The sequence below is a fragment of the Aedes aegypti genome, chromosome 1 (genome assembly GCF_002204515.2).
Source record: "Aedes aegypti strain LVP_AGWG chromosome 1, AaegL5.0 Primary Assembly, whole genome shotgun sequence".
Taxonomy (NCBI): Eukaryota; Metazoa; Arthropoda; class Insecta; order Diptera; family Culicidae; genus Aedes; species Aedes aegypti.
Genome location: NC_035107.1, coordinates 307,426,791 through 307,454,383, shown reverse-complemented (window position 1 = coordinate 307,454,383; position 27,593 = coordinate 307,426,791). Strand labels below are relative to the sequence as shown.

At 36.4% G+C, this 27,593-nt stretch overlaps 1 protein-coding gene across 2 annotated transcripts in view; it reads left to right on the top strand.

The window, feature by feature from the left end:
• The window catches only part of LOC5565083 (adiponectin receptor protein), a 49,299-nt gene extending 21,937 nt beyond the window's left edge, over window positions 1-27,362 (top strand). For both annotated transcript variants that reach the window (XM_001649376.2, XM_021838471.1), the window contains exons 3-6: window positions 16,004-16,740; window positions 16,799-16,986; window positions 17,087-17,280; window positions 26,298-27,362. In XM_001649376.2, the coding sequence (XP_001649426.1) occupies window positions 16,004-16,740; window positions 16,799-16,986; window positions 17,087-17,280; window positions 26,298-26,438 (1,260 nt within the window). In that variant the 3' untranslated portion in view covers window positions 26,439-27,362. The remainder of the gene's footprint in view (window positions 1-16,003; window positions 16,741-16,798; window positions 16,987-17,086; window positions 17,281-26,297) is intronic.
• Window positions 27,363-27,593: the final 231 nt, after the last annotated feature.

Here is a 27,593-nt window from a genome sequence, read left to right as displayed (position 1 = left end):
GTAATCCAAACACTTGATTTCGAACAGTTTGGCGTAGCACGTATCAGCCTAATTAGTTTCGCTGGAAAATCATGTTCACTGAAGCGTGCGCCGCCTTGAAATCAATAAAAAGATGGTGAGTCTACAAGTTATACTCCCGGAATTTATATAGGATCATTCGCAAGCGGCCCTCACGAAAACTAGCTTAGTATTCGCCGACGAAGGACTCCTCGAGCGGTCTTAGTCTGTTAAACAGGATGCGCGACAGTATTTTGGACGCAAAGTCAGCAGGGTTATTCCTCTATAATTGGCACACCCCAGTCTGTGTACTTCCTTGTAGGATGGGCGTATGAGGCTATCCAACAAGCCTAAAGGTATGGATGGACATTTCCCCGTCCTCCCATACCTTTAGAAGTACTCCGGTGAGTTTACTAATCTTTTTATGCACAAGGGCACGGATTCAGATTCCTGAATGAATGCAACAGTGAAAGAATTATGCAAAGCCGTTGACCCGTTCTCAAGCCAACTTGTGACATACACACACCATTCCATTTTTATTTATACAGGTCCATTCAAAATGAATCCTTATTAAGATTCCAGTGCTTGTTTTAAAAATGTATATTTTAAATCGCAACGACAGAATGCAGAAAAAAATAAGATATTCCTCCGAAAACCTGTCAAAGTTACTCTGTTTTACGGTACATGCCTTTAAACAGCGGTGACTTTGCCGCAGTACAACCTCAATCGCCTGTACACCACAAGCCAGCCAGTCAGCGTTGACGTCGTCGGTTGGCGGAGCTCGACTGTAATGAAGGACCCATCCATGTGATGATAATAATGCAATTTTTTCCAATCTCCTGTGCATGTGGGCTATGCATGCAACTTTGAGTTGCAGCTCAAATGCACAAACATGTGCGCCTCGAGCTGGAGCTTGGACGGAGCTATGGTGAGGTGACATGGTTTGTCAATGGTCGGTTTGGAAACAGAACAGCCCAAGGCCAGCAGACTGTTTTTAGCAATAACTCATTCGTCGAATATGCAATGAGAGTCCCAGCCTACCTAGGTTAAAATTGCACCATGTGCGTGCGGTTATTAATTTACCTTATCGAGTCGATTTGGCGGAGTGGTACAAATGCCCAATTGTTTGAATGCTCGTTATCACATTCATTCCAGCAAGTAGAGCGACTACGTTCGGTAACTACCGTGAGGCAGTTGCTGCGAAGAATTGTGCAACACCCGAGCAAAACTAAATACCTACTAAATAAGAATGAGACAGCACAAAAGAACGATGAGTTACGACAATGCAATATGTTTCCGATTTGGGAGATAATGAGCTGTTTTTTTGCTGTTTTTCATGTTTTATTTTAGTATGTGATTAGTTTAGTGCTACTATTAATTTTACATTGTGCATCAGAATTATATAACGAGCTAACGACGGAAATCCTATGTTTGTAAGAGTATTTGTTCAAAGTCATTGTAAGGATACTAGCCATCTACAAGGAATGCTATTTAGTTATTGCATCCTTAGGGATAAATCGGCAGTAGCCTTCCTCTTAATGGTATTGTTAATCGTTAAGGTGATGATGAACCGCAGCCATACATTTGAAGAGCACATATTTGTAGAACGAGATATTCGATTATCTACAGATCAAGTCTGCCCATCCTCTTTGAGCAGCGAGCCAAATCTCAGGAATGATACTACCCTGAATCCATTGAGAATGATGTTCAGGATTTTATACAATTCCAGTTAGGAATTTTCTATGAAGGATCCATCTAGTATTTTTATTGAAATCCAGCCCAAGGTTTCTAAAAATCAAGACCTGCGTAGGATTATGTAAAATTTGTTCCTTGTAATCAAAATTTATTTCATAGAATTCTGTCAAGAAATCATCTATCATCCAAATCACGCAAATTTCAAAGAATCTAAGATTCAATGTTCACGACATCTAAGTAGGCTATATGCAACGTTTGCCCATGTCGAAGTTCAATGTCAAATAGAGTGTGACGCCTGTGCAAACTTTGCGCTCTCTCCGTTAATCAGCGGGAGCACTGCTATGTAAATTACGTAAAAGAAGCTTCATGCATTAATTGGACTTTGCACAGTTTGCCTAATGCGAAGCACAGTGCTTTTACCTCCTTCCCATGTTTTGTCACTGTGCGTCTCCTCTTCGGAAACCATAAAACCGTGATTGCTGATTGATCACCAGTTCGTGACCGGAGATATAAATGTCGCTCACCGGTCGGTCCCAGAACCGCGATGGCACAGACAATAATAAACAAAACAACCGCAGCGCACCGGTTCCCAGTCCAAAAGATTGTTTGCTATAGGCACTCCATTCAGAATCCCGCTAAACTATTCAGAGTTCTATATTTGTACGACCCCCCCGTGGTTGTTTCATGCATGCTACTTTAGTTAGGTGCTTTCCTTTCACGTGACTGTCGGCTCAAGTTCTCCGTATCGACCGACCGACCGACAAGTATACCTAGTTTGCATTCGAATAGTAGGCCATTCGCTTTCGTCGATGTAGGTTCCCAGCCAGGCAATATCAATCAGGTAGCTACTACCTACGGCCAACCGCATTAATTTAATGCATAATGAATCGATACAAGTGCACCGTGTCGTGTGAGAGGCGCAAGCGGTAGGTATCTTGTTTGCAACGATTTTACGAAGAAACAAGGCAGCAAATAAAACGACGATGTTTGTCGTTACAGCGATCGATATGGGTAAAATTCCATACTTTTAGGAAAGCAGTTCGATTTGATTCAATATTGTATTGTTTGTTGCACCCCACATTCTCCCTGATATATTTATCGTCTACTGCGGCGTCGAGGCAGCTCCCTGTAGTTGATCACTGCATATATTCATGCGCTTGGCGCTAATCAATTTGTTTTTCCTCACCAATTGATGGTAAATACTACGTAGCTACTCTGTACTATTTCTATAGAGTGCATTCGATTTTGTACTTGGACACTTACAACAAACATGTTTTTAAATGTCACACAAGCAGTGCCGTAGCATGCGGTTGGCCAAGTTGGCACCAAAACCAGGCGCCAAAAACCGTAAATCACTTGGTAAAATTTTGAAAGATGCATAATAAATTAAGGCTTTGTATCAGTTACCATTTTGGAAGAATTTAAACAATTTTTGAAAGGCTTATACAAAACATGAAATACACTTTAAAAGTGTTTTTTGAAGTTTAAACAATTACACATAAATCAAGTTTGTAAATTAGCAGAAACAAAGATTTGTATTATTCAGATTTGTATGTAAGTCAAGAGTGTATGTTCCGATCACTCGATTCATTTATTAAAATTACTAGAAACACTTCCCCACCTACGAACCTTTGAGAAGTTGACAGGTAAAATTGAAATTATACTGAGCTTAAATAAAGGTTGCGTTAGCGTTATCGTTAGCGTTAGCGTAGTTACGGTATACTTTGTAGATTGGATACTAGCGACATTCATGCTTCTCTTTGATAATCTCATCCAGATTGCTTTCAGGAACAAGGCTAGGGAGTGAACCTTGATCCAATCATGAACAAGAATACCAATAGCATGGACATCGCTATTCCCGGTCACGCCCATCTTTACCGCAACTTGGTATAGGGGAAGGAAATGTTGATGTAGCACTAACTTAATGAGAGGCCACCGACTCAGCGACGCCCTCATATACTGAGCATAAATAAAGGTTGCTGCACAAAGAGTAAATTCGTTGAACACGATCTCACGGAATCATAAAATTTTCATTGAATACTGTACATGAATATAACTTTATCCTAGGCGGGATCTACGAAAGTCTTGGTAGGATTTCAATAGAAAATTGGGCAAGATTCTCATAAAATAGATAGACAGGATACCGATAACTTTGACCATTATTTTAAACTGCTTGACGGCTTTTTCACAGAGTTTTCAGAATTTTCAAAAAAGTTAAACTTGATCTAAAATTCTCACAGCAGACTTAGTTTAAGAATCTGTACCGTGGTGAATCAAAATCCGGACGGTACCAATACCCGGACACTCTGATTATATTTGATAATTAAAGGCAAAATTAAATGTTTATTATATTGTTTATATGTTTATTCATTACTTTTACTGTGAAAACAGCTTATTATTTTACATCTGTTTATAATCCAGTTAGCATTGGTAAATAAATGAAAATAATAAAAACAAAAAAGTTGCTCCTGTTGGACGTCTTTCCGCCACAGTGCAAGTGGTTTTGGTGATAGCGTCGACGAACGCACCCTCAACGTTTATCAGCTGTAATGTATTAAAATTGCATTATTTATGAAGTGATTTCAACATAACTGGTCGTAAAGTTATTGTTTAACAGTAAGTGACACCATGTTGGTACTCTACAGAATAAATACATGTTTGAAATAGTGAAAACAGACTTTCCGGTATTGAGTCCAAGTGTTTTTAAATCCGGACATTAAATTAAAAATGTATATTTCGATGGCTTTACAACATGTTTTCCAAGATAAACTGAAGGTAAACTGTGAACATTAACGAAGAAAACGAAATAAGAGATCAGAACAATGCAGTGCATTGTTTTATTCAGAAAACTGAAGTAATTAAAGATGATTACAGCTCAAATCGCAGAGATATCAGTGCAGGTAACGAACTATACGTTTTGTATACATTTTTATGGTCAAACCACAACAGATTATATTCTTTTCGCAAATTTGTCGAAAGTGTGAGATATTGAAATCGTTTGAAAAGTTTAACCTAGTTTAATTTGGTAATTCCACGTTAAAATATAGCTGTCCGGATTTCATTCAAAAGTGTCCGGATTTATCGACACGATTTGCCGCAGGTGTCCGGATTTAAAGAAAATAAATGCTTCATTGTTTTACGTTTTTTCATTGGCAAGTCTCAACTTTCTTCGGAAAATTTATCATTTTTATTAGGTTCAAAAATAAAATTGATTAAATACGAAGGGAACCCATTCAAAAAAGGTTTTGAACATTTGTTTCGTCCTATGTGTCCGGGTATTGATGCATCACGGTAATACATTTTTAATAACAAAAAATCAAAAAATGTTCTACAGAATCTGAAACTTGTTTGGTGTTACGAAGATTTTCGATGTAAATAGCACGGTTGTAACTATTTAGACAACATTGTTTTGAAGATTCGACCACCTTTCAAAAAGGTTTCTTATCCATTTGGTGGTTTAAGGTGGTCGAAAATATGTATGGAGAAATTACATTTGATGATCCTTGACAAAATTTCTCTCCCACCGTTCTTTAAAACAGGTCTTGAAATATTTGTAAATATTTCCATCTTCTGGTTACTGACTGTACAAAAAGATTTTGATTTTATTTATAACAACAATTCCTAGACAATTAGTTGAAAATTCTTTCATATATTTAAGCTATTGTTCCAGCATGCTACTTTGCAATGAAACTTCTAGAAAAAATCTTGACTAAATCTACGTGAATTCCCTTGAAAACTTCGATGTTGTTAAACCACCCTACTCGAAGAATTTCATAATTTTCCTTTACAATTACAATTATTAGGTATGTTTTGGTGAAACATTATTTATGTTCATCCGAGCAAAAATTTTGAAAACTACAAATGGTTCAGATGTTTAGAAGAATTTTTCTATAATTCGGTTTTAAACATCCAGTAGATCTTGGAAATTTGTTTTTAACCACATGAACTAAAAATTTCCTCAAGAATGTCTAAACTTAAGAAAAAATGTGAGCTTTTCATGATACTTTTGATGACTTTCATAAAAATTCTTGTTGAAGTCACTCTAGTATTTTAGAAAAAGAATTTAAATTATATATTTTGATAAGCTTCTACCAAGGGGCGCTGAAATGGAGGTTCGCCAAGGGTGCCACGAGGCCACGCTACGGCCCTGCACACAAGCTTAGAACTTGTTATAGCTTATGAAGTCACACTTCTGTGATAATGTCGGAAAGATCGTCTCATGGAAATATCGAGTTAGTTATGGAACAGAAAACCCCTTAGTAACCACCTGGATAAGGTTGGTAGCGAGTCACTCTTGAGTAACATGGTCACTCTTTTTGAGTCAGCCATTTTAAAGTCTTTTTTAATAAGACATTTTGACTAAAACCACTTTTTTTCGACAATGAGTCACTATTTCAATTGCTTTGTTATGTGATGTGATACGAAGCCACCACCAGTGCATGACTTGCCATGCCGATTATTTCAACTGTTTTGCGCAAATAATCAAAGTAAAAAAATTGAATTTTTGTTTTAATTAGGTCATCCTTGGAATATTGTTGAGGCAGTATAAATCTATGGGTTAAGGGTGTTCTTGTAAAACAAGTTAGTATTTCACAGAGTTACTCGTGATTTATGATGGTTATCAACATAGGTATTGTTTATATTATCTCAGTTCATAGTTTTAAAGTTAAAGGTTTTAATCTGTAATATGCTGTTTGAATATCTCATGTAGGGTAAAAGCATTGTTTTTGGCCACCTTAAGAGGATGCACAACATTAAGGTCATCTTTAAGTTTTCAATTGTTTTTTTTTTTTGCTTAGAAAATATTGCAGATCAAACCCTTTTTTTTTTCTTGACATTACGTCCCACTGGAATAGAGCCTGCTGCTCAATTTTGTGTATGTTTATTTATTATTGACTCTTTATTATGGGAAAATTCAGCCCGAGGCTGTTTCATCCCCGCAGACTTCGCCACGGTGTGCTGGAACACACTTATTATCGAATTTGCATGAGCCTACAAACTTTTTTCACTAAAAGATCACCTTGATAGACAAGATAAGCTTTCGGCATATTAAAACATCTTTCATCGGCAAAAAATTGAAAAAAGTCGATTTTTTGTATTTTTGTCCTCTCCCCATATATGGGGTTCATAGGAGAACAGTGGGTTACACTAATTTCGATGAATTTCAACTGCTCAAACACTAATTTGGCACATAATAAACCCGAATGAATTATAATACGTTGCAAATTTAGCAAAATTTCACATACATCTACACAATATGGCCAGCCCATAATAGTATGTCGTATTTTACCAACTTCACATTTACTAGCAACACATAAATATTATCGATGTTCTCGATTTTTCTAAATAATTGGAATCATTGGGATTCGTTATTCTAAAAAGTTAGGCATTTTCTGTCTGTGATTTTGAATTTTAATCGCCTTGTTGTTTACAGTTTTCATGAAAGACTGTTAGATAGAGGACAATTTTTGGTTTACTTTCTAGAATATTTCTAACAATATTCCATTGGTATAAACATTGAACGGCTGGCGCAAAATTTAATTTTTACCACTTGAGCTGAAAACTTGAACAGTTCTTCTGGAATCCAAAGAGTGGACTGGAGCGAGTATTTGAATCTGATGTTCCAATAGTGGTAGATGATTCGCTGATGGAAGCCATATTTCAAATAAATATATTATGGTGAAGATACAACGAAACAACACCTCAAATTTTCAAGAGCACAAATCTAGAAAACGAGTTAGGGGTTTGATTTGAAAACTTGATTGATTAATTACTTGCTAGTGGTGACCAATCGATCAAATTTTCAGATAGAACGGCTTTCTGGTTTTCTAGATTTGTGCTCTGGTGTGGCTTCGTTGCATCTTCGCCTCCAAATAAAGTCAAGTACTAGAGCTTATTTGTACAAAAATTTTTAACTTACATGCAAATTTATTACGTTACATGAAACCTTTTGCACCATTTTTCGAAAGTTTTTCACTGGAGCACTATCCAAACTATTGGAACACGTGCACCAGTAGTAATTACTGTTGGTACCGGTATCCTAGCCAGTTAGTGAAATTTTTGATTACATAAAACGCGGCATACTGCCATGGGCTGGTCATATTAGGTGGGTGTATGTAAAAATTACGCTAAATTTAGAACCTCTTATAAATTATTTGGGTTCATGATGTGTCAAATTGGTCTTTAAGCGTTGAAATTCATCGAAATTAGTGTAACTCTATTATTGTTCTATGAACCTCATATATGGGGAGAGTACAAAAACACAAAAATCGACTTTTTCAAATTTTTGCCGATGAAAGATTTTTTAATATACCGCATGCTTTTCTTGTTTACCAAGGCAAACTTTTAGTGTAAAAATATCGGAGTGTCATTCAAGTTCGATAATATATGTGTTCCAGCTTCGTGGTTTGAAGGCGCTTCTCAGGGTGTCTAGTACCTGGAGAAATCTGGAATTCTCAGAGAATTTTATGAATCCTGGGTAAAACCTGGAATTCTTAGCGAATTTCGATAACACTAATCTCAGTGAGGATCTTTTCGAGTATGAAATTTTATCGACTTCCCAAGACATGATTGAATTTTATGAATAATATTTGATCAGTAATAAATTCACATATCCTTCATGCACGATTTATAAAATTGTTGGAAATTTGAAAGACTGGAAAACTGATTTTGGAAAACTAATCTGGAATTCAAACAACTTTCATTTTAAAATACCGAAGCAATCAATTTATCAATTTTAGGCCTGGGCAGTCGGTTTATCTTTAGAGACTTGGTCTCTATTTTAATGCAAGACAAAATGTAAAAAAAAGACTTTTTTTCATGAAAGGTAATGTAATGTAATGTTCTTTTATTTTTTAAATAGTCTCTAAAGTCTCTTTATTTTTATATTTTATTTGTAGTGAATTCTGATGCAAAATTATGCAGGATCCAAAGGAACCTTCAGAGACTTTTACGAGACTTTTCAACTATTCAAAAAGAAAAATCATCTCAGATTTCTCGAGGAAAAGCTCCAGGAATTATCCCAGAGGTTTCTCCAGAGATTTCATCTGGAACACTTTCAGGGACCCAAGTAACCATAAGCACTAATAATAAGCCCTTAATCAGCATCATAAATGCGTACGTGCATTATAATAGCACCACAAATGCTTACACACCTTATAACAGCACTTCCGCTGCATAGAAACCCTATTACAGCATCATGAATGCTTCTAAGCTCGATGCATACAGGCATTAAATAAGCACTATATTGGCTTTATATTCGAATACAGGGCATGTTTAAATGCCATCCAGTGTTTTGACAGATATACCACGTGCTTTGTGTTTGCATATAGTGGTAAGAGGGAGTCAAACATAAGTCTTCTCACTACTACAATTGCAGGTTTTATGACGGGGAAAAGTGATGGTTTAAATTGGTCACTTTTCTTTCCAATACTATTCATCTTATGTGGCCGTAGGAGCAAAGGAGCAGGACAACAACTCAACAATACGGGTGTCGCAGGTTCGAGACGCAAAATGAGGAATTTCATCATCATAAAACGAGGATCAAAATGTGGCAATTGGGCATTTTTTTAAATTATCGGACAGGTTTGGGCCGAAGGTTCTCCGATTTGCATGAAATTTTCACCAGAGGTAGAGCTCGTGGATACATGACCAAAAGTGAAATTCAAAAAAGTTATAGTGGCCTATTTTCCCGGAAAACTCTAGATGAATTTTCACGACTTCTCTATATACCTCAAACTTTGAAAATTCATATCTCCTGAACTATGCATCGTAGTACAAATTTTTTTTAGTGAAATCGAAAGGAAGTGTTCTCAGCAATCTATTAAAAATATAAAAAGAAAAACATTTCTCGGAAATTTTTCACCATGGAGAAAATTGTCGGAAAAATAGCAAAAAAACTATTGTCTGTATCATGAAAAATTTTCAAAAAAATATTTTTTGTTTCATTAATTCATACTCTAACTTTCGTCCATAGACGCCAAAGTGGTATCTTTTACCGTTTAGGTGACAGAACTGAAAAACCGATGACCACCCGCACGCTTCCCATAGGAAAATGTGTTCTATTGTGGGCCTCATAATCGTGCGTTAACGGCGGCAGTAATTTACACGCATTGTAAGTGTAACACAGTAAACCATCCTTTCCTTTCCAGTCAGAAGAAACTTTTCGTCAATCGGACCACTCTCACATGGTCAGTTGTGTGTTTTGTGTGCCCTTCATCAGCAACGTTATTTAGTATTAAAGCTCACAGCCTCTATGAAAGCCGCACGGGAAATTCTTGTTACAATCAATCATTATGGTAACGTTTGAAGGATAAAATCTCAAGATCCACTTTCTTTGAAAACTTATGAATATATTGTTAATATGTTGTTTTGGCCAGGACGTCTTTCCTACGTTTCTTTTACGATACAACGGACGGCAAATCAAGCGAACGGCTTCACTTTAACAAATTTATTACCACTGAGAGGCAGCATGCCTACTCGGTGGAGAAACGAAAGAAACTACATTCTTACAAATTCAATGGGTGCGCCTTATATAGGCGCACGATACGGCCAGACAAAACATCCAATAATTATTCATTACGCGCGTACGCTTCTCAATACAGTTTGGCGCGCTGTTGGGTTGGCGCCAACTGTAGAGGCTGCACGCTGACTGGCAATGGAATATTCCACAGCAGCCATCAATGGAACAATAGATAGCGTCCCTGGGTGTTATACAGTTGATTGATATTATATACATGCAAATACTAAACTATATTTTTCCAAGGAACAGTCAGAATTTATATCAAATATATCACTTTGTATAGAAAACAAAACTGAAAATTTATTCGCGCGCTTTTAGTTAATTATCTAATCATTTGATAAATTGAACAAAATTTGAAAAAAGCAAGAAAATTACAAATAGCACTTCATGTATGCATAAATATCCTTTTTGCTTGGCAACTATATGATACTGTGGGTCAAGCATGGGAAACACTCAATCAGTTATTGTGTTTCCCTCACTCGCTTCCACGCACAGTCGGGAGCGAGAAAGCCATTTTTTTAACCAAGCCGAACGTTTCAATTTCCAGTGCCCATTCTGCTTCTTCGGCGAGCACTAAGCGAAACAAAAAAACGGCATCTGAACAGTCGAATGCAATACCAAAATTCGGACAAAGGACAAACATTTGAAAAGGGCCCAAGAGGTCTTGAGCCTTTTTTTCAGAAACGTTGCTGTTGAGCCCTTTTTAGCCCACCCACGCAAACTAACCCCACTATCAGAAAGATTGGTGTTAGCTCTTCCTGATGGTATTGGTGAGCGTGATCGAGTTGAATTGGGTTCAACAGCGGCTTGCAAAGCCAATGTTTACCAATGTCGATGTGCCCTTTTGAAATGTTTGCCCAGGAATGATTGTTTACATTCTGATTCCGTTCGAATGGCATTCGGGTTTGAGTGCTGATGAGCGTTCAGTGACTGGCAGGCCACACCAGGGAATAATTCAGTGAGTAGGAATCCTCTCAGTCAGTTCAATGCATTCGGCGAATGGATGCTAAGTGCATTAACTCGTGCCTCGCGGATACAAGTGTATTGGTATTCACTACTCTTCGCGTTCCTTCCGATTGTCGCTTTTACACAATCGGTTTCGACGCTTTCATGCTACACTCCGCCTAGGACAGTTCAGCTATCACTTAATGTTCGATAGCAGCAGATTTTTTGCTATTTTTCATCAGTGGCGTTCGAGTGAGTGAGTGGATTTTCCCATGCTTGCTGAGGGTCAGTTCCTATTACCTATATTATTAAATGTTAGGATCGTTTTCAATTAAAGACTGTTGGTCTCAATAGTAAAGGTTACGAATAAAGGACATACAAAACACCCAACAGACCAAAGAAGAGTGCTCCGAGTGACGAAAAGCTTCTTCTGACTGGAAAAGAAAGGATGGTTTGCTGCGTTACACTTACAATGCGTGTAAATTACTGCCGCCGTTAGCGCACGGTTATGAGGCCCACAATAGAACACATTTTTCTATGAGAAGCGTGCGGGTGGTCATCGGTTTTTCAGTTCTGTCGCCTAAACGGTAAAAGATACCACTTTGGCGTCTATGGACGAAAGTTAGAGTATGAATTGATGAAACAAAAAATATTTTTTTGAAAATTTTTCATGATATAGACGATAGTTTTTTTCCTATTTTTCCGACAATTTTCTCCATGGTGAAAAATTTTCCGAGAAATGTTTTTCTTTTTATATTTTTAATAGATTGCTGAGAAAATTTCCTTTCGATTTCACTAAAAAATTTTTGTTCTACGATGCATAGTTCAGGAGATATGAATTTTCAAAGTTTGAGGTATATAGAGAAATCGTGAAAATTCATCTAGAGTTTTCCGGGAAAATAGGCCACTATAATTTTTTTGAATTTCACTTTTGGTCATGTATCCACGAGCTCTAACTCTGGTGAAAATTTCATGCAAATCGGAGAACCTCCGGCCCAAATTGTCCGATAATAAAAAAAAATCCCCAATTGCAAGTCCTCAAAAGGATTAAAACTACCAAAACGAATATGTCTAATACGGAGAAGTACTATCTGTATCATTTTATTACATTTTTTGCATACTATTAGAGGTTTCCGTTTTCATTCATTCATTTATTTACCTCGTGTACCAGTGGCTTGGCCGCATACGCGAAAGTTCTCTGGCTGCGTACGCGAAAGCACCAAATATTCGCCCTAAAAACCTGGCGAAAACAACTGACGTTTCTCACGTGGTCTTATATCAGCATTAGTGGTGCAGAGAAGCACGGTTATATCTTGGCACTATAATGGCACGCTATTTCGCCTTTTCTGGCATTATAATAGCATTATATGCGTATACAGCCATTCCATGAAAAACCGATCTAGTGGGTCACCGAATTCCGTGAAAATTTGCTATTTTGTTCCTTATCCGCAATAAGGATACATGTATTTTTGGATTTTTTGATTAGGGTGACCATTTCCGAAATAGAATGACCAGAAAAATCGCGATTTAGCAAAATTTTAACTTTTATAAAATTATAACTTTTGAACCGTTTGACCGATTTTCAATCTTTTTGGACGAAATGAAGGCTAAGGATTTTGACTTTTCAGGAAAAATATAAAATTTCACAAAAATTGTGTTTTTTTACATAAAAAATACTCAATAGTTTCCGTTTTTTCGTGTTTTGAAGGCCTCGGGACCAAAGGGGCTATCGCTGTTCTCATTTTATCTTGAAAGTTCAGAAAATTTTACGTATACTGTCAAATTTTCAGCGATGTATGTTTTTTAGTTTTTGAGATATATTTTTTTGAAAATAAAAAATCAGTCATTTTTTATCGGCGCACACTGTAGGTCTCAGCGCATTAGATTTGTAATGTTAAAAAAAAAAATAACTTTTGAACAGCTTAACCGATTTCCAATCTTTTTGTATGGAAAGAAAGCTTAAAATTTCAACTATTCAGACAAAATTGAAAAAATCTGATAAATATGTTTAAACGTGAAAAAATATAAAAATATATTTTAATGTGAAATTTTTTTTTTTCAAAGTTTTCCATTTTTTTTTTCTATTTTTTCTGAAAAGTTGAGACCCTAAGCTTACATTCCATAAAAAAAGATTGGAAATCGGTTGAGCTGTTCAAAAGTTATGATTTTTTTTAAACATTACAAATCTAATGCGCTGAGATCTACAGTGTGTGCCGATGAAAAATGACTGATTTTTTATTTTTAAAAATATCTCAAAAACTAAAAAACATACATCGCTGAAAATTTGACAGTTTACGTAAAATTTTCTGAACTCTTATGAAAAAATGAGAGCAGTAATAGCCCCTTTGGTCCCGAGGCCTTCAAAACACGAAAAAACGGAAACTATTGAGTATTTTTTATGTAAAAAAACACAATTTTTGTGAAATTTTATATTTTTCCTGAAAAGTCAAAATCTTTAGCCTTCATTTCGTCCAAAAAGATTGAAAATCGGTCAAACGGTTCAAAAGTTATAATTTTTTTAAAAATAAAATTTTTGCAAAATCGCGATTTCTCTGGTCACCCTATTTCGGAAATGGTCACCCTAATCAAAAAATCCAAAAATACGTGTATCCTTATTTCGGATAAGGAACAAAATAGCAAATTTTCACGGAATTCGGAGACCCACTAGATCGGTTTTTCATGGAATGGCTGTATATATAAGTGCAGATATATGTTCCAAGAAACCCGACAAGAATTTCTACATTATTTCATCCACGGAATTTCACCAAGAAATCCTCGAGAACATTTTAAAGAATTCTTCAAATTCGACCCTGTGTTTCATCATTGAGTTCATCTAATTTTTTTTGTAGGAATTTCTCCTAAATTTCATCGAAGAATTACAACAGCAGTTCTTCCAAACATTTCTATAAAAAAATCCCTTGGAATCTACAAAAGTTTACTTAAAGTTCTATACTATTTAACACTGGAGCATTTTATCATAAAATCCTCCTACACATTATTTAAGAGATTCTGCCCGATGGTTTTCAAGGAGTTTCTTAAGAAAATGTTGCAGGATATTACAGTGGATCCACAATTAAGAATCGTCCACAATTTATGAATCAGCTGACTTTAAATGACAAAATAACAACAAAAATCAACACAAAACATCACGCAAACAATTTTACTCAAAATAAATTATAAGCGAAAATGTTTCCGTGATGTTTTGTGCTATTTTTTACTGTTATTTTGTCCTTTAAAGGCAGCTGATTCATAAATAGTGGGTGATTCTTAATTGTGGATTCACTGTATCCAGAGTTTTAATTGATTCGTTTTTTTCAATCATCCTAACAATTTCACTAGAAACTCTTCTAAAATTTCCTCAAGGTTTATAATTTCTTTTAGTAACATTTACATTTCCTTGGAGAAATTCCTGGGAAAATTCTTGGAAGAATACATGGACAAATCTTTAAAGACTTCCTTAAGAAATCTTAAAGAAATACTGTAGGAATTCCTAAAGAAAATCTCAAAGAAATTCTTAAGAACTTTTGTTTAAAAAATCGCTAGAAGCATTTTTGGAGAAACTTTTGGTTGAATTTTCGAAGAAGTGCTTAACGGAAGTTTTAGAGGATGTCATAGAAAAACCGATGGAAGACTCACCGGACAAAACCCTGGAGAACTTAGTTTTTTTTTAATCTGAAAGAATCTGTAACTAAACTTCTTGTTTTCAAAACACTCAGTCGCTGCTAGCTCTAGAAAAATAGAATGTTTTCGAAAGAAATGCAAACAATTCATCATACATCAAATATACAACATTTAAACGCTATACAGGTCGGTTGAAAGTTCCGTTCAGTTCGCAATGATGATGATGCCTCTTACAAACGATATAAAAATGATGAAGTCTCCTTATCTAATACAATTCAGTTTAATAGAACTTCAGCTTTGATATTGTTCCATTTTGAAATAGTTTCAACATGCATTAAGAAAATCTATCTGATGGCTTGAAACACTAATCTGGTGACTTATACAGTAATTACCAAAGAGCTTTTCTGCCGAGGTGGCCATTTTTGCTTTCGTATATCGTGTGGCAGGTATGATGACCAATTTAGGCCAAGGGAAGTCAAGACAATTTCCATTACGAAAAGATTAGACCGGGAATTGAACCCAGACACCTTCAGCATGCATTACTTTGTAGTCGCGGACGTTACCACAAAGCTAGGGAAGGGTCCAAACCCATTGATTCGCATTAACAATCGCGTTGGATAGTATGGAACACCATAACCATTTTTTCAGGCATGTTAAAAAAATGTACATGTTTCGACAACATGTGATAAAAATTTCCAACTTCGAAAGCGGAGCAATTCATACATCGCAAGAATTCATACATCTCACTTATGAAAATCATAAGTTTATTGCAAATTGTTAAGCGTTCAATGAAATCGAAAGAAAAGAATGTCATGATTTATGATAGATTAGATAGATAGTCGTGATCTTCACGTGGACTTTCCGGAAAACGTCAGTCGAGACCTTCTATGCACAGGATATCATTGTAAATTTGTCTCGCCAATCACGGGCCACTGGGCAGGACATCTAAATGACTTCCAGGCAAATTTTCAGTCATTACTTGCCTACGCGCAGTCCACCCTTCTCTGCCGTATCCTTCTTTCGCACAGGCAGTAGATATTGACGAATGAAGGGAACATGAAATAATTGGCATCGCGCTGATGCGAGCTTACTGGGGACAGTTTGCTTCTATTCCTCGTCTAGTCAACATGCACATCGCAGCAAATGTAATACGCTATCTACAGAGATTCGCTCGATAACTCCTTTCTCATATGTATTTCCTCCACTATCTCTCCCTTTTTGCAGATGTCCTCGCGGTACGATTTAAACGCCCCAGTTCCCGGTATGGCACCGGTCACGCTACCCCGAGAAACCAGACGGCCGCTCCCAGACGATGATTTGCTGAACGTCGTCGATGCAGACTACACAATCCGCAAGCGCCGTGTCTGGTCCCCGGAGGAGGACGATTCCCTAGCCTCCGAAGACATGGACCTGCTGGACGATGACGACGAGCTGGAAGAGGAGGAAGACGATGGCGTCGGTTGTCCCCTTCCGTCCACTCCGGAAGACACCCAACTGCTGGAGGCGGAAATGACTGAAGTGCTCAAGGCCGGCGTCCTATCTGATGAGATCGATCTGGGAGCATTGGCTCACAATGCGGCCGAACAGGCCGAGGAATTTGTCCGCAAGGTGTGGGAAGCCTCGTGGAAGGTGTGTCACTTCAAACACCTGCCCGCCTGGTTGCAGGATAACGACTTTCTGCACAAAGGCCATCGGCCACCACTACCCTCGTTCAGCGCCTGCTTCAAATCGATATTCCGAATCCACACCGAGACCGGTAACATCTGGACCCATCTGCTGGGCTGCGTGATGTTCATCGGCGTGGCCACCTACTTCCTGACCCGACCCTCGTTCGAAATCCAACTGCAGGAGAAACTGATCTTTCTGTCGTTCTTCATCGGTGCGATCGTTTGTTTAGGCTGTTCGTTCATTTTCCACACGCTCTGCTGCCATTCCGAGATGGTGGGAAAACTCTTCTCGAAGTAAGTTCCGAGATTCGTTACTTTGATTCTCAATCTCACCTACCACCTACACTTCCAGACTGGACTACTGTGGCATTGCCCTGCTCATCATGGGTTCGTTCGTCCCATGGCTGTATTATGGCTTCTACTGTCACTACAAGCACAAGCTGATCTATCTGACGGTCGTGATCGTGCTGGGCGTGACCTCGATCATCACCTCCCTGTGGGACAAGTTCTCCCAGCCGAATCTGAGACCATTGCGCGCGGGTGAGTAGAATGTTCCATGACAGAGCTGGACCAAGAGCAGAGATACTAATTTGCAGTCACACGCTGGGTGTGTGTGTTTCTTTTCTTGATCCATTTTTAGGTGTCTTCATGAGCTTCGGACTGTCCGGAATCATTCCGGCCATCCATTACGTCCTGATGGAGGGATGGTTTAGCAAAATTTCCCAGGCCAGCCTCGGTTGGTTGATCCTGATGGGCTTGCTGTACATTCTGGGAGCGCTGTTCTATGCCCTGCGAGTGCCCGAGCGATGGTTCCCCGGAAAGTGTGATATCTGGGTAAGTTTGGATGTATTATTATGTGCTTCATGTTCACCATCAGAGAATCAGGATTACCCTTTTGGATTTTCGGGGCTGATAACAGGTCTGCTTTTAAAAACTAGTGACTGTTTTCAAAAGTTTTCAATGTAGGTCTGTAAAAAGTTTCTATTTTTAATGGATGATCCCCAAAACCTCTTATTTAACTAAAATGATCTTCAAAGTCACCTTTTTCCTTGTTCTGTTAGCAGTGAATTCTGATGCATAATTCTAGGAATTCTAGAGTAATTCCCCCAAATATTGCTTCTGGAATGCCTCAAAGGATACTTCTGGGATCACTCCAGAATTTCCTTTAGAGATTTCTTCATCATTTTCCAAAAAATTGTCCGGAATTTCCACTAGCCATTTTTCAAGGGATTCTCAGAGAATTTTTGCCAGATAATCTTTGAATACTTCAACGCTTGGTACCTTCAGTAACTTGTAAGGGATTACTCTGAATGTTTTTTTTTTCCGGGAACTATCACAGAATTTCCTCCAGAATTTTGTTTGAGAAAGTTGTTACTCTTCCAAATACTCCTACGGGAATTCTTCAAAGTACACTCACAAAGGGTTGTTGTACAGTTTTTAGGTTTAGGGATTTTTTTATGAAACCTCACAAGAATTCTTCCAGAAATTCCAACGCAGATTTTGTTTCCAGTTATTCTTCAAACCATTTTATATAAATTTCTTCAAAAAAATCATTTACAGTTTTTACCAGGAATGCTCAAAAAATTCTTCCGTGGAGTATTATGGGAAATCTATTAGGAACTCTTCCAGGAATTCGTTATCAAGAGGCTTCAGAAATGTTTCTGCAGATCTTCCAAATGCATGGATTCTTCAACAATCCATTTAAGGTTTCACACCACCAAACAATACTACAATTATTCCAGTTATTCTTGCGATGTTCTTCAAGGAATTTCTTCAAAAAATTCGACAAGGTTTTATTCAGGGATTCGATATATGGTGATTTTCACAAATAACTTTTGAGGTTTTTTTCCTGGAGGAATCTTCGGAGAATTTTCTGTAGATATCTTTGCTGCCGTAAATCGCAAGTCAGTCCCATCTGTAAAAAGTAGGCATTGAGGAACTGAATTTTGAATCTCAATGAAACTTGTACACATTGCTTTTCACTCCGACACCTCTCCAAGAAAAATTTGAAGATGATCAAAATATGGTTCATTTTTTAGCTACGTGGTGCTGAAATCTGTAGTGGGACTGATATGTGCGGTTACTTTTGATTACGAGACAATCCGACTTGGTGTTTATTCTATTTTTACTGAACCAAATGTGTGTCTTTATAGTGCAGCTGAAAGATCATAGGAAGATATGTTGAAAACTAATATCAACTGTATTTGTTGCGATTCACGGCAGTTTGGTAAAAATCTTAAATAAATCCTAATTGACAATTTTGGAGGAAATCTAATGCTTGTCTGAAGCTGTCGCAAACAGAATTCTTAGATAAATCGTTGGAAAATTCACTGAATCAAATCTTGGAAAGACACCCAGGATTGATTTATTGAAGGTATCGTGAACGAAATTCTTAGAAGAGTTTCTGGAATGTCCGTTTGAGAGTTACTAACAGTGATGGAAAGTGGCGAACATTTCTGCTGAACAAAAACAAAACCAAACGCTTGCGAGCGTCAGATCGCTGGTTTACTCGCATCTGTCGTGCTCCCGAGTAACCGAAGCTAAAGTGATTCGTGAACGTGTTCAGAGCTGTTCAGGGTCATATTTTGCCCATATTCGCATAACAGTCCCATGTTCTATGGGATTTCATATAAACATGGGACTGTTATGCGAATATGGGCAGTATTGTGCTTTTGGGAAAAAAGCTGCTTCCCCTCCGAGGTTTATGGTTTATGGGTATTTGACTACAAACTAATAGTTTGATGGATATACAAATAATTTGTCTGTCAAAATCACAATACATCCTTATCACCTGATTCCGTTTGGTTTCTATTTGTTATATTCATTCTTGATTGGTCTGTTTTTGTTCCATTTTTGATTTCTGTTCATTCACTTGTTTTTCAGTCTTGTTAGTTTTTCAGTCAAGTAAAGTTAAGTTAAGGTAACACGGAAAACTGGGTGCACGACGTTAGGCATATGGACGTTAAGCATAAGTACGATAGGCATAAATATAATAGACATAATATACGTTAGGCATAATGGAAGATCGGCATCGTTTTCGAAATTAACTTAAAATCATTGTAGCGAAAGACGGTGTGAACAAAGTTGGTTATCTATCTTGGTTTATGCGAAAGGCTTTAGAGGTCCAACAATAGCTAAGGGTCAACTACTACAAGAAAATATGATAAGCAAGCATTGATGCGTACCATGACTAAATTACAGCTTTGAAGTTACATGATACTATGACTTTAGAGATGTGGGTCAATTAACAAGTATCTAATAAATATACACACTTAAATTCGGAAATCGACCTCGGTAAACGGATTCGCCAAGAACCCAACAGCTGATATCTCGGTAATTATTTGCCGAATCTTGGTAAAACTTTTACCGAGATTTCGGTAAACGTCAACCGAATCTCGGTAACGTTCACCAAGATCTCGGTAAACATTTAGGATTGCCGAAATCGCGGTAAAATAAGTACCGAGATTCGGTATTAAAAATTACCGAAATATCGGCTGTTGGGTTCTCGGCGAAATGTTTTACTGAGGTCGGTGAAATAATTTAAGTGTGTAAATATATCGTGCTATAGATAGAAAAAACAATCAATTTTTGTAATGTATTTAATACTAGTGGTCCCGGCAAACTTCGTCTTGCCATCAAGTAGGCTGTTGAAAAATGTCATGAAATGTCATGTCCCATACAACATGACGTATTAGTACTCTCCTGTTTTACCAAATTTTCCGAAAACTTTCCAAAACTTTTTCGTCACACGAACACGTCGGAACCCTTCAAGAAAATAACAATGAAAGAATTGTGTAAATCATTGGTCTCGTTCTCAAGCCATTTCGTGACATACAAACACCACTCCATTTTTATTTATATAGATTTCTATCAGAGATTTGACCTTCGAATAAAATGCTGTTCTTAATTGTTATACTGTCGATAAATGATTGATGATAGATTTGTTCATGTTTCAATTGATAGTAAATAAAAGAGATACATCGTCGCCAAATGTTACCAAGGAATATTTATTATTTCTCCTGGATTTATTCTAAATTTTCCATTTATTTATTTTTTATTAAGGTTGTACAGAAATATTTACTTATATCTTCCTAAGATTTCTGACCGAAGATGTCGTTCGGCGGGTGTGTACACCAATTTAGTGATTGATATTATGGTAAAATGTTATTTGAAAAGCTGGTGGGGCTTTTTACATGAGTCCTTCAACAAGCTTATCTCTTAAGATTTGGCTGAGCTGTACGAGATTCGGCTGGTGGAATTCTAAATTGGATTATTTGAAATTGAAAAAGGCTGATACGAGTAAAGCTGGGGTTATTTTTTCTTATAAAAAGTAAATTTTATTGTGTTTAACATTGATCGTAGTGTTTTGAACTCTTGTACGCGAAACCAGAAAGTCTGCATATCCAAATGAATTGTGTCGGAATATGCGTGCAAGTGTTGTACAGTGAATGCGAAAAAAGCGAATGTGAGTACACGCTATGTCTGAACCAGACGATTATAAAAATCGAATGTACACTGGATTTTTTCAAGCCAGAGATCAGTATTTGGTCTATATTTTTCATAATTGGAAGGTTTTAACGTTCGACGCTCCGTCATCGTAATCATCGTCATCATCGAAACTTCAAAAGCAGTTTTTCTGTTCAAATCTAAAAACTATTCGATGAAAATGTGTTCACTGTGTTTCGGTAGGAGAATATATATTTTCCGGCAAATTTTGTTGATTTTGAACGAAAAAAACTGTTTTTGAAAATTCCGAAATCAATGACGGATCCTGCCCCCTTAAAATATTCCATCGGGGACATTTTTTCCATACATTTTGTATGGGCTGAAATGCGTCGAAAACGTGATTTTTGTGGGTCGATTATGAAAATATAGACCAAAAACTGATCTCTGGCGAGAAAAAATCCGATGTACATTCTATTTTTATAATTGTCTGGTTCAGACATAGCGTGTAGTAGTTTTAAGAACTATGAAGAGCATTTTGATTGAAGAAATGCAGATTATGCTTATAATGGTTGTTAAGGTTGTTCCCTGCTTTATGATTCATTATACAGGTATGTTCCGTTTTTATCAACACGATCGGCAATTTTCAGTTGATAAAAACGGAACCGTGACAAAAACGGAATAATTTTATAGACAAAATATTTTACAAATTTTAAAACAAAATTGCGGTTTTGCCAGGATAATATATAATTTCATCATATAAATGCACAGTATTGATGTTTCGGAGCTGTGATTGGTATTTAGATTGTTTATTCGTATAATATCGTAAATAAAGTTGTTTGCAGACTCCAATCAATCAATATGATTATTTGTTATGCGATAAATCTTTAATAGTTTAAGTTTTGTTGGTTAGATATTCATTGTATTTAATATGAAATGTTAAACCGATTATTACATAAATGTGCTTTACATAATGAGATACGTCATATTTGTAAAATTAACTACAAGGAAGTGGGTCAAGCTGATGATTGTCTTTTTTTTCAAGAAAAGACACGAAACAATTTCTTTTTCTTCTGTTTATGCTCATCCTTTTTATTTTAATAAGAACAGTAATCTGAGAAAAAGGGTTTTCCTCAGTTGGGATGTAATACCATACAGACATTACATCGCAACTGAGGAATAGCCTTATCTCACCTTCTGTTCTTATAAATACTTCCGCAGTTATCAACTGAGAGTTTTTTTTTATTTTGTTAAGGTACATTTTTCACACATTTGCACACAATCCGATTGGTGATTAAATGTGGGAATATGTTGCGATAGTTTTGCAAGCTTTTCTGAATAATAACGGTTTCCTGTGCTTTTAATTGTCAAAATCTATTCTGTAAAATGATTGGGTGATTTTTCTTCACTATCACTACCAACTTCGACTGGGATGCACCTAGGGGGTGCGGACTCTTTAGGTTAGGTTGTTCAAATTGAACACAATCTTTTCCACGAGTGCTAACCGTTGTGTGTTTGCTTGTCTCGTAGGAATCTACAATCAAAATGCACTCTTAAAATACTTCGCACAAAGCTCCTTCAGTTCAATGCAGCAAATGAACCCAATGAATAAACTTAATCAAAAAGTTTCTGGTCGTATGTTATTTAGAAACATATTTTGAGCAGTTGTACAATACTCATGCATAATATGGACCAAGCATAATAATTATTTGACAGTTGGCGGTATTTGTGTTACATAAATTGTATAACAATTTTTAACGTGTCGAACTCACGACCGTACATTTCTAAGCGTACTCTGATCATTTTCATGAAAAGTTTAGTTTGACAGCAGCCTGGCTGCTTGTAGATTTTCTGTTCGCATCCTCCAGGGATGCACTAATCGCCGTTATAGAACAGCCTCACCTTTACTGTTTAGCTCTGCAATGAATCACGAATTGGCTAGCACTAACCTAAATTAAAGTCCTACTTTTTGTTTGGTAAAACGATAGTGAAAATTTTTTCAAGAACACAAAAGTGTACAAACTCCAGAACAAGCATTACCGAAATAGAACTTTTGGTTAGAATCTCTTTTGCTAAGGTTTATGAATAAGCGTAAGGTAGTTGGTATAAGATCTAAGAAATCAGCGAGGAAGATGCAGAACAGAGCAAAATTCAATAACAAAAGTGCCATAACAACTCCGCGAGTGCTGTTTTGTTCGGGCGGGACACTCAAGTGTTCTTTCAAAGTGTGGGTAAATGTGACCTTAGCAACAAGAGAGAAAGAGTACCAGAAAAAAATCCTCGTACTTTTTTGCACTCTCATTCGAATCGTTTGAGGATCTTAGTTGAAAATTTTGAGTGTAATTTTTACTCCTCAATAAAAGATCAAAATCGCCTCATTTTTTGCATTTTTGCTAGGACGTGGCCAGAGCAACTCTCGAATGTTGAAAGATGCATCAATCTTGTCCATCAGCCCATGCTAAATTTGAAAACTTGGGAAAGGAAGGAATCAAACCTTATTCAATCGTATATGACTTGACACCTTCTATGTATCGTAGGTGATCAACATCAACATAATGTCGAAAATTCAACCCTGAGGCTATCGAAAAACATTTAAATAGCTACAAATAAGTTTTCAGTTTATATTCCAACCATTTTTAAAAAATAATAAAAAAATAAACATTTTTTGTGTTGATAGAAGCGGAATAATTTGTTGACGAAATCGGAACGTGACAAAATCGGAGCGTGACAAAATCGGAACGTGATAAAAACGGAACATACCTGTATTTAAAAATAGGTATGTTCATTCACCAGCGATTCTCTTTTTGCACGTGCAATTATAAGGAATTGCCTTTTTTTTACTTTTTGCGAGGCCGCTTAAAAGCAGTGTAAAAAGATAATCGAGTAAGCTCCAACATGTAGAGTTTTGTAAGCTTCTTGCGAATATGAAGATCAAGATTTTTATCAATTTGTTGTGTAACGGGAAAGGGACGAATAAGTTTTATCTCGTTTCAGAGAGTGAGCAAAGGCGCTTAAGCCATGACATGAGGATGAAATGCCTGTGTCCCATCACAGGAGAACTAAAGCTTACAACTTTGGAGTGTGCATTAAATTTCTTAGCTACGCCTCTTCCAACGATTACCTATAACCATGAATCGAAACAGTTGGTACGGTTGTCCTCGTTTCTTCATTCTTAAAATTGAAATTTTTTCGCCTATCATGTTATTCATTCGTGAATAACCTGATCGTTGTGATTGTGATTGTGATTCAATCATCTTCAACCCCAAAGTCTGCATAGTAGGTCTGGCCATTTTATTATTTGTATCATATCGTTGATATTATGCAAATATTAATGCTGACAAAAAAAAACCTAGGTATTTTTAATATTGCATTTCAATATTGGCTGTGGCTAGAATAGTTCTTAACATAAGAAATGCTAACCTGGCAAGATATATAAAAAGATTGCTCTCAAGGTGATACTAAATACGTGTACTAAAATACTTGATGGATCTTTCTCAACATTGCTGATATATTCCTGACAAGATCCTCAATGGATTCCAATTCACTGTGTTTTATTTTCTCGTTTTCATGCGCTTTTTGAATAGCGCCCTAACCGTTGATTTTAGCGATATAGTTTGTTCGGAGAAGTTTCTTGGTATATTAAGCGCAACTTTTGACGAAAAAAGTTTTGTGATCAATCCACCTAGCAGAGAGATAGAAAAACTATTTTTTCAAAATATTTAGATAGACATATGGTGTCTTCGGCAAAGTTGTAGAATTGGCAATTTGAAACAACTTTGTCGAAGACACAATTTTTGTATCTCTTATACTTTTTGAGATATATGCCGTTGTATGTGAATGACCCCTAAAAATCATATTTTTTTATCATAACTTTTTTCCAAGATTTTTAACATTTTTTGTGTTTTCTACAAAGTTGTTTGTCATAGAAAAACCCGTGTTTTTGCTGAACATATCATCACCCTATCTTTTGAAGTAACAAAGTTATTCATGAATTACTCTTTTTTCAAGGGGTAGTTTAGGCCTCTATAACTGGCTTCGGCGCAAAATGGCGCAGACAACTCTTACAAATCATGAAAGTACCATATTCCCCCTTTCGGCAGTTGATAAAAACTTTTGTCTATAAACGTCTTTGCATGGGTTTTTACTATCAAACAAATAAGCCTTATTAAAACGAATTCGACTGATAATTCTTTTACTTTAAGAGATAGAGAGATGCAATGTTCAGCAAAAACACACGTTTTAAGATGTTTAACAACTTTGTAGAAGACATGAAAAATGTAAAAATTTAAGTAAAAAGTTTTAAACGAAAATGATTTTGAACGATTTTTTTAATACAAATTTGTGTACTTTAAGTTAAAAAATTCGTAACTCTTTTACAAGATTTTTAACTGCTCTTAAAGTAAAAGAATTATCAGTCGAATTCGTTTTAATAAGGCTTATTTGTTTGATAGTAAAAACCCATGCAAAGACGCTTATTGTATTAAGTACTAGTGGTCCCGGCAAACTTCGTCTTGCCATCAAGTAGGCTGTTGAAAAACGCCATGGAACGCTCTGTGCAAAATGGAAATTCCGTTCACTCCTGTTTTTTCAACTTTCCCTTTTGAACATCTCTTGCTTTTTATATACACAAACACGTCGGAACACTTCAGGAACATAACTATGGAAGAATCATTCTAATCCGTCGAGTCGTTCTCAACCCATTTCGTGACATACAAACACCACTCCATTTTTATTTATATAGATAAAGTTGTACTGCATTTGCTATCATGAATGCAGTGAAAAGATTTTTGAAAACTAAATTTAAAACATTGGGAATTCATCTTTGAAACCTTACATTCTAACAAAATCTTACCTAGGGTTTTAATGTAACCATGCCCAGGATCTTAGAAAATAACGTATTTAATTCGAATAAAATCATAACTAGAAGAATCGTGTTGAAGATTCTGTAAGAATCTTGCCCATGTTATCCATCAACGTTGTTTCCGAAATTCTTTCAGAATCTCGTCCAAGTTTTTTTGTGTCATGCGTTTCTATTTTTATAATTCTGTCAAAAATACGAATACATAAATGGTAATTTTGCAAAAAAGCTCTCAGATATATATAATGGATGTGCCGTTGACATATCATAGAAATAATCCTTATGTCAATTAACGATCAACGCTCCGTCATCGTAATCATCGTCATCATCGAAACTTCAAAAGCAGTTTTTCTGTTAAAAACTGAAAATTATTCGATGAAAATGTGTTCACTGTGTTGCGGTTGGAGAATTGAATACAGTGAACACATTTTCCAGTAAATTTTCTTGATTTTGAACGAAAAAACTGCTTTTGAAAATTCCGAAATTGATGACGGATCCTGCCCCCTTAACAAATCGCAATGATAATCATTTTTGCCCTTTTCTCGTTCAGTTCCAGTCGCATCAGATTTTCCACGTGCTGGTCCTGGTGGCCGCCTTCGTGCACTACCACGGCATCAGCGAGATGGCCATGTACCGGGTAACGGTCGGCGAGTGCGACATCCCCCACCAGCATCCGGCGATCAGTTTTTGAGGCTCTTCCTTCGATGTCTAAAAGCAGCAACAACAAAAAATTCTAGATGAATAAATGCAAAAGCCTGATTGTGTACTACCAAACCGTTTTCGGGGTGATCCCGTCGTGGTTAGAGAGGGGGGTTTAGCGCTGTGTCTAACACGGTTCTCTTTTTAAGTGAACTTAAATAATACAAACACGACATGATAACCTTCTTTTATTACTTTTGTTTATACCTACCATTTGTTTTGTTGATTGAAGCAGAAAGATAGGAGATATCAAAGAATAAGATTTTTTTGTTAATTTTTTCTCAATCGTTGTACACAAAATAATATATTTCACTAGAACTATATAGTAGATTAAATCATATAATCATGCCACCTTTCATCTCCTATTGAACTCAACTTTCATCGTACTACGGTTGATTCGTTTCCATTGCATCTACACGAGAAAGTAACACTAAATTCGTTTAGAATTCTTCCTTCCTCAGCGCAATAAGGCTTTTTAGTAGTATTTTTCCTAACAAAGAAAAGAGCGAAACCAATTTTCATCACACTGTGAGACACACAGAAGATTAAACGCGAGAAGATAGAATTACTTAATAAATTACAATTGTTTGTGCAAGCAGAAAACACACACACGTACATATAATTATGCTGATAAATAGGAAAGAGGTAAGTTAATTGAACTACAACAAAAACAAAAAAAAGAGACGAATAATAATTGAAAAACAAAAACAACTTATAAGAACCACACAGAAGAAAACATATTCGTGAAACAAAAACAAATACAAGAAGCAAAAATATAAAACAAAGAAAACAATGCAACATTCTTGTTAAGTATAATTTATTCATGATACAACACATACTGCTGATTCGTCGTAGCAGAACAAAACTACAAGAAAAAAAAAACAATAAAAAGGTGTATGTGCTATTGAATATAGAACAATGCGGGGGCGGTTGCATCAATGTGAACATATCCGTAAAACCTTCAATGATTTTTCCTACAGTTAACCCTGAATGTTATGTGTGATAGTCTTCGGTTGTTGAGAAAGTCATACTTAAGTGATTCAATTCGCTCTAAATCCAAGTGATTCATTTCAGATTCACTATTATTCAACTGTTTTAGGTTTGATTCACTTCATTTCCAAGTGTTTCAAGTTTGATTCACTTTATG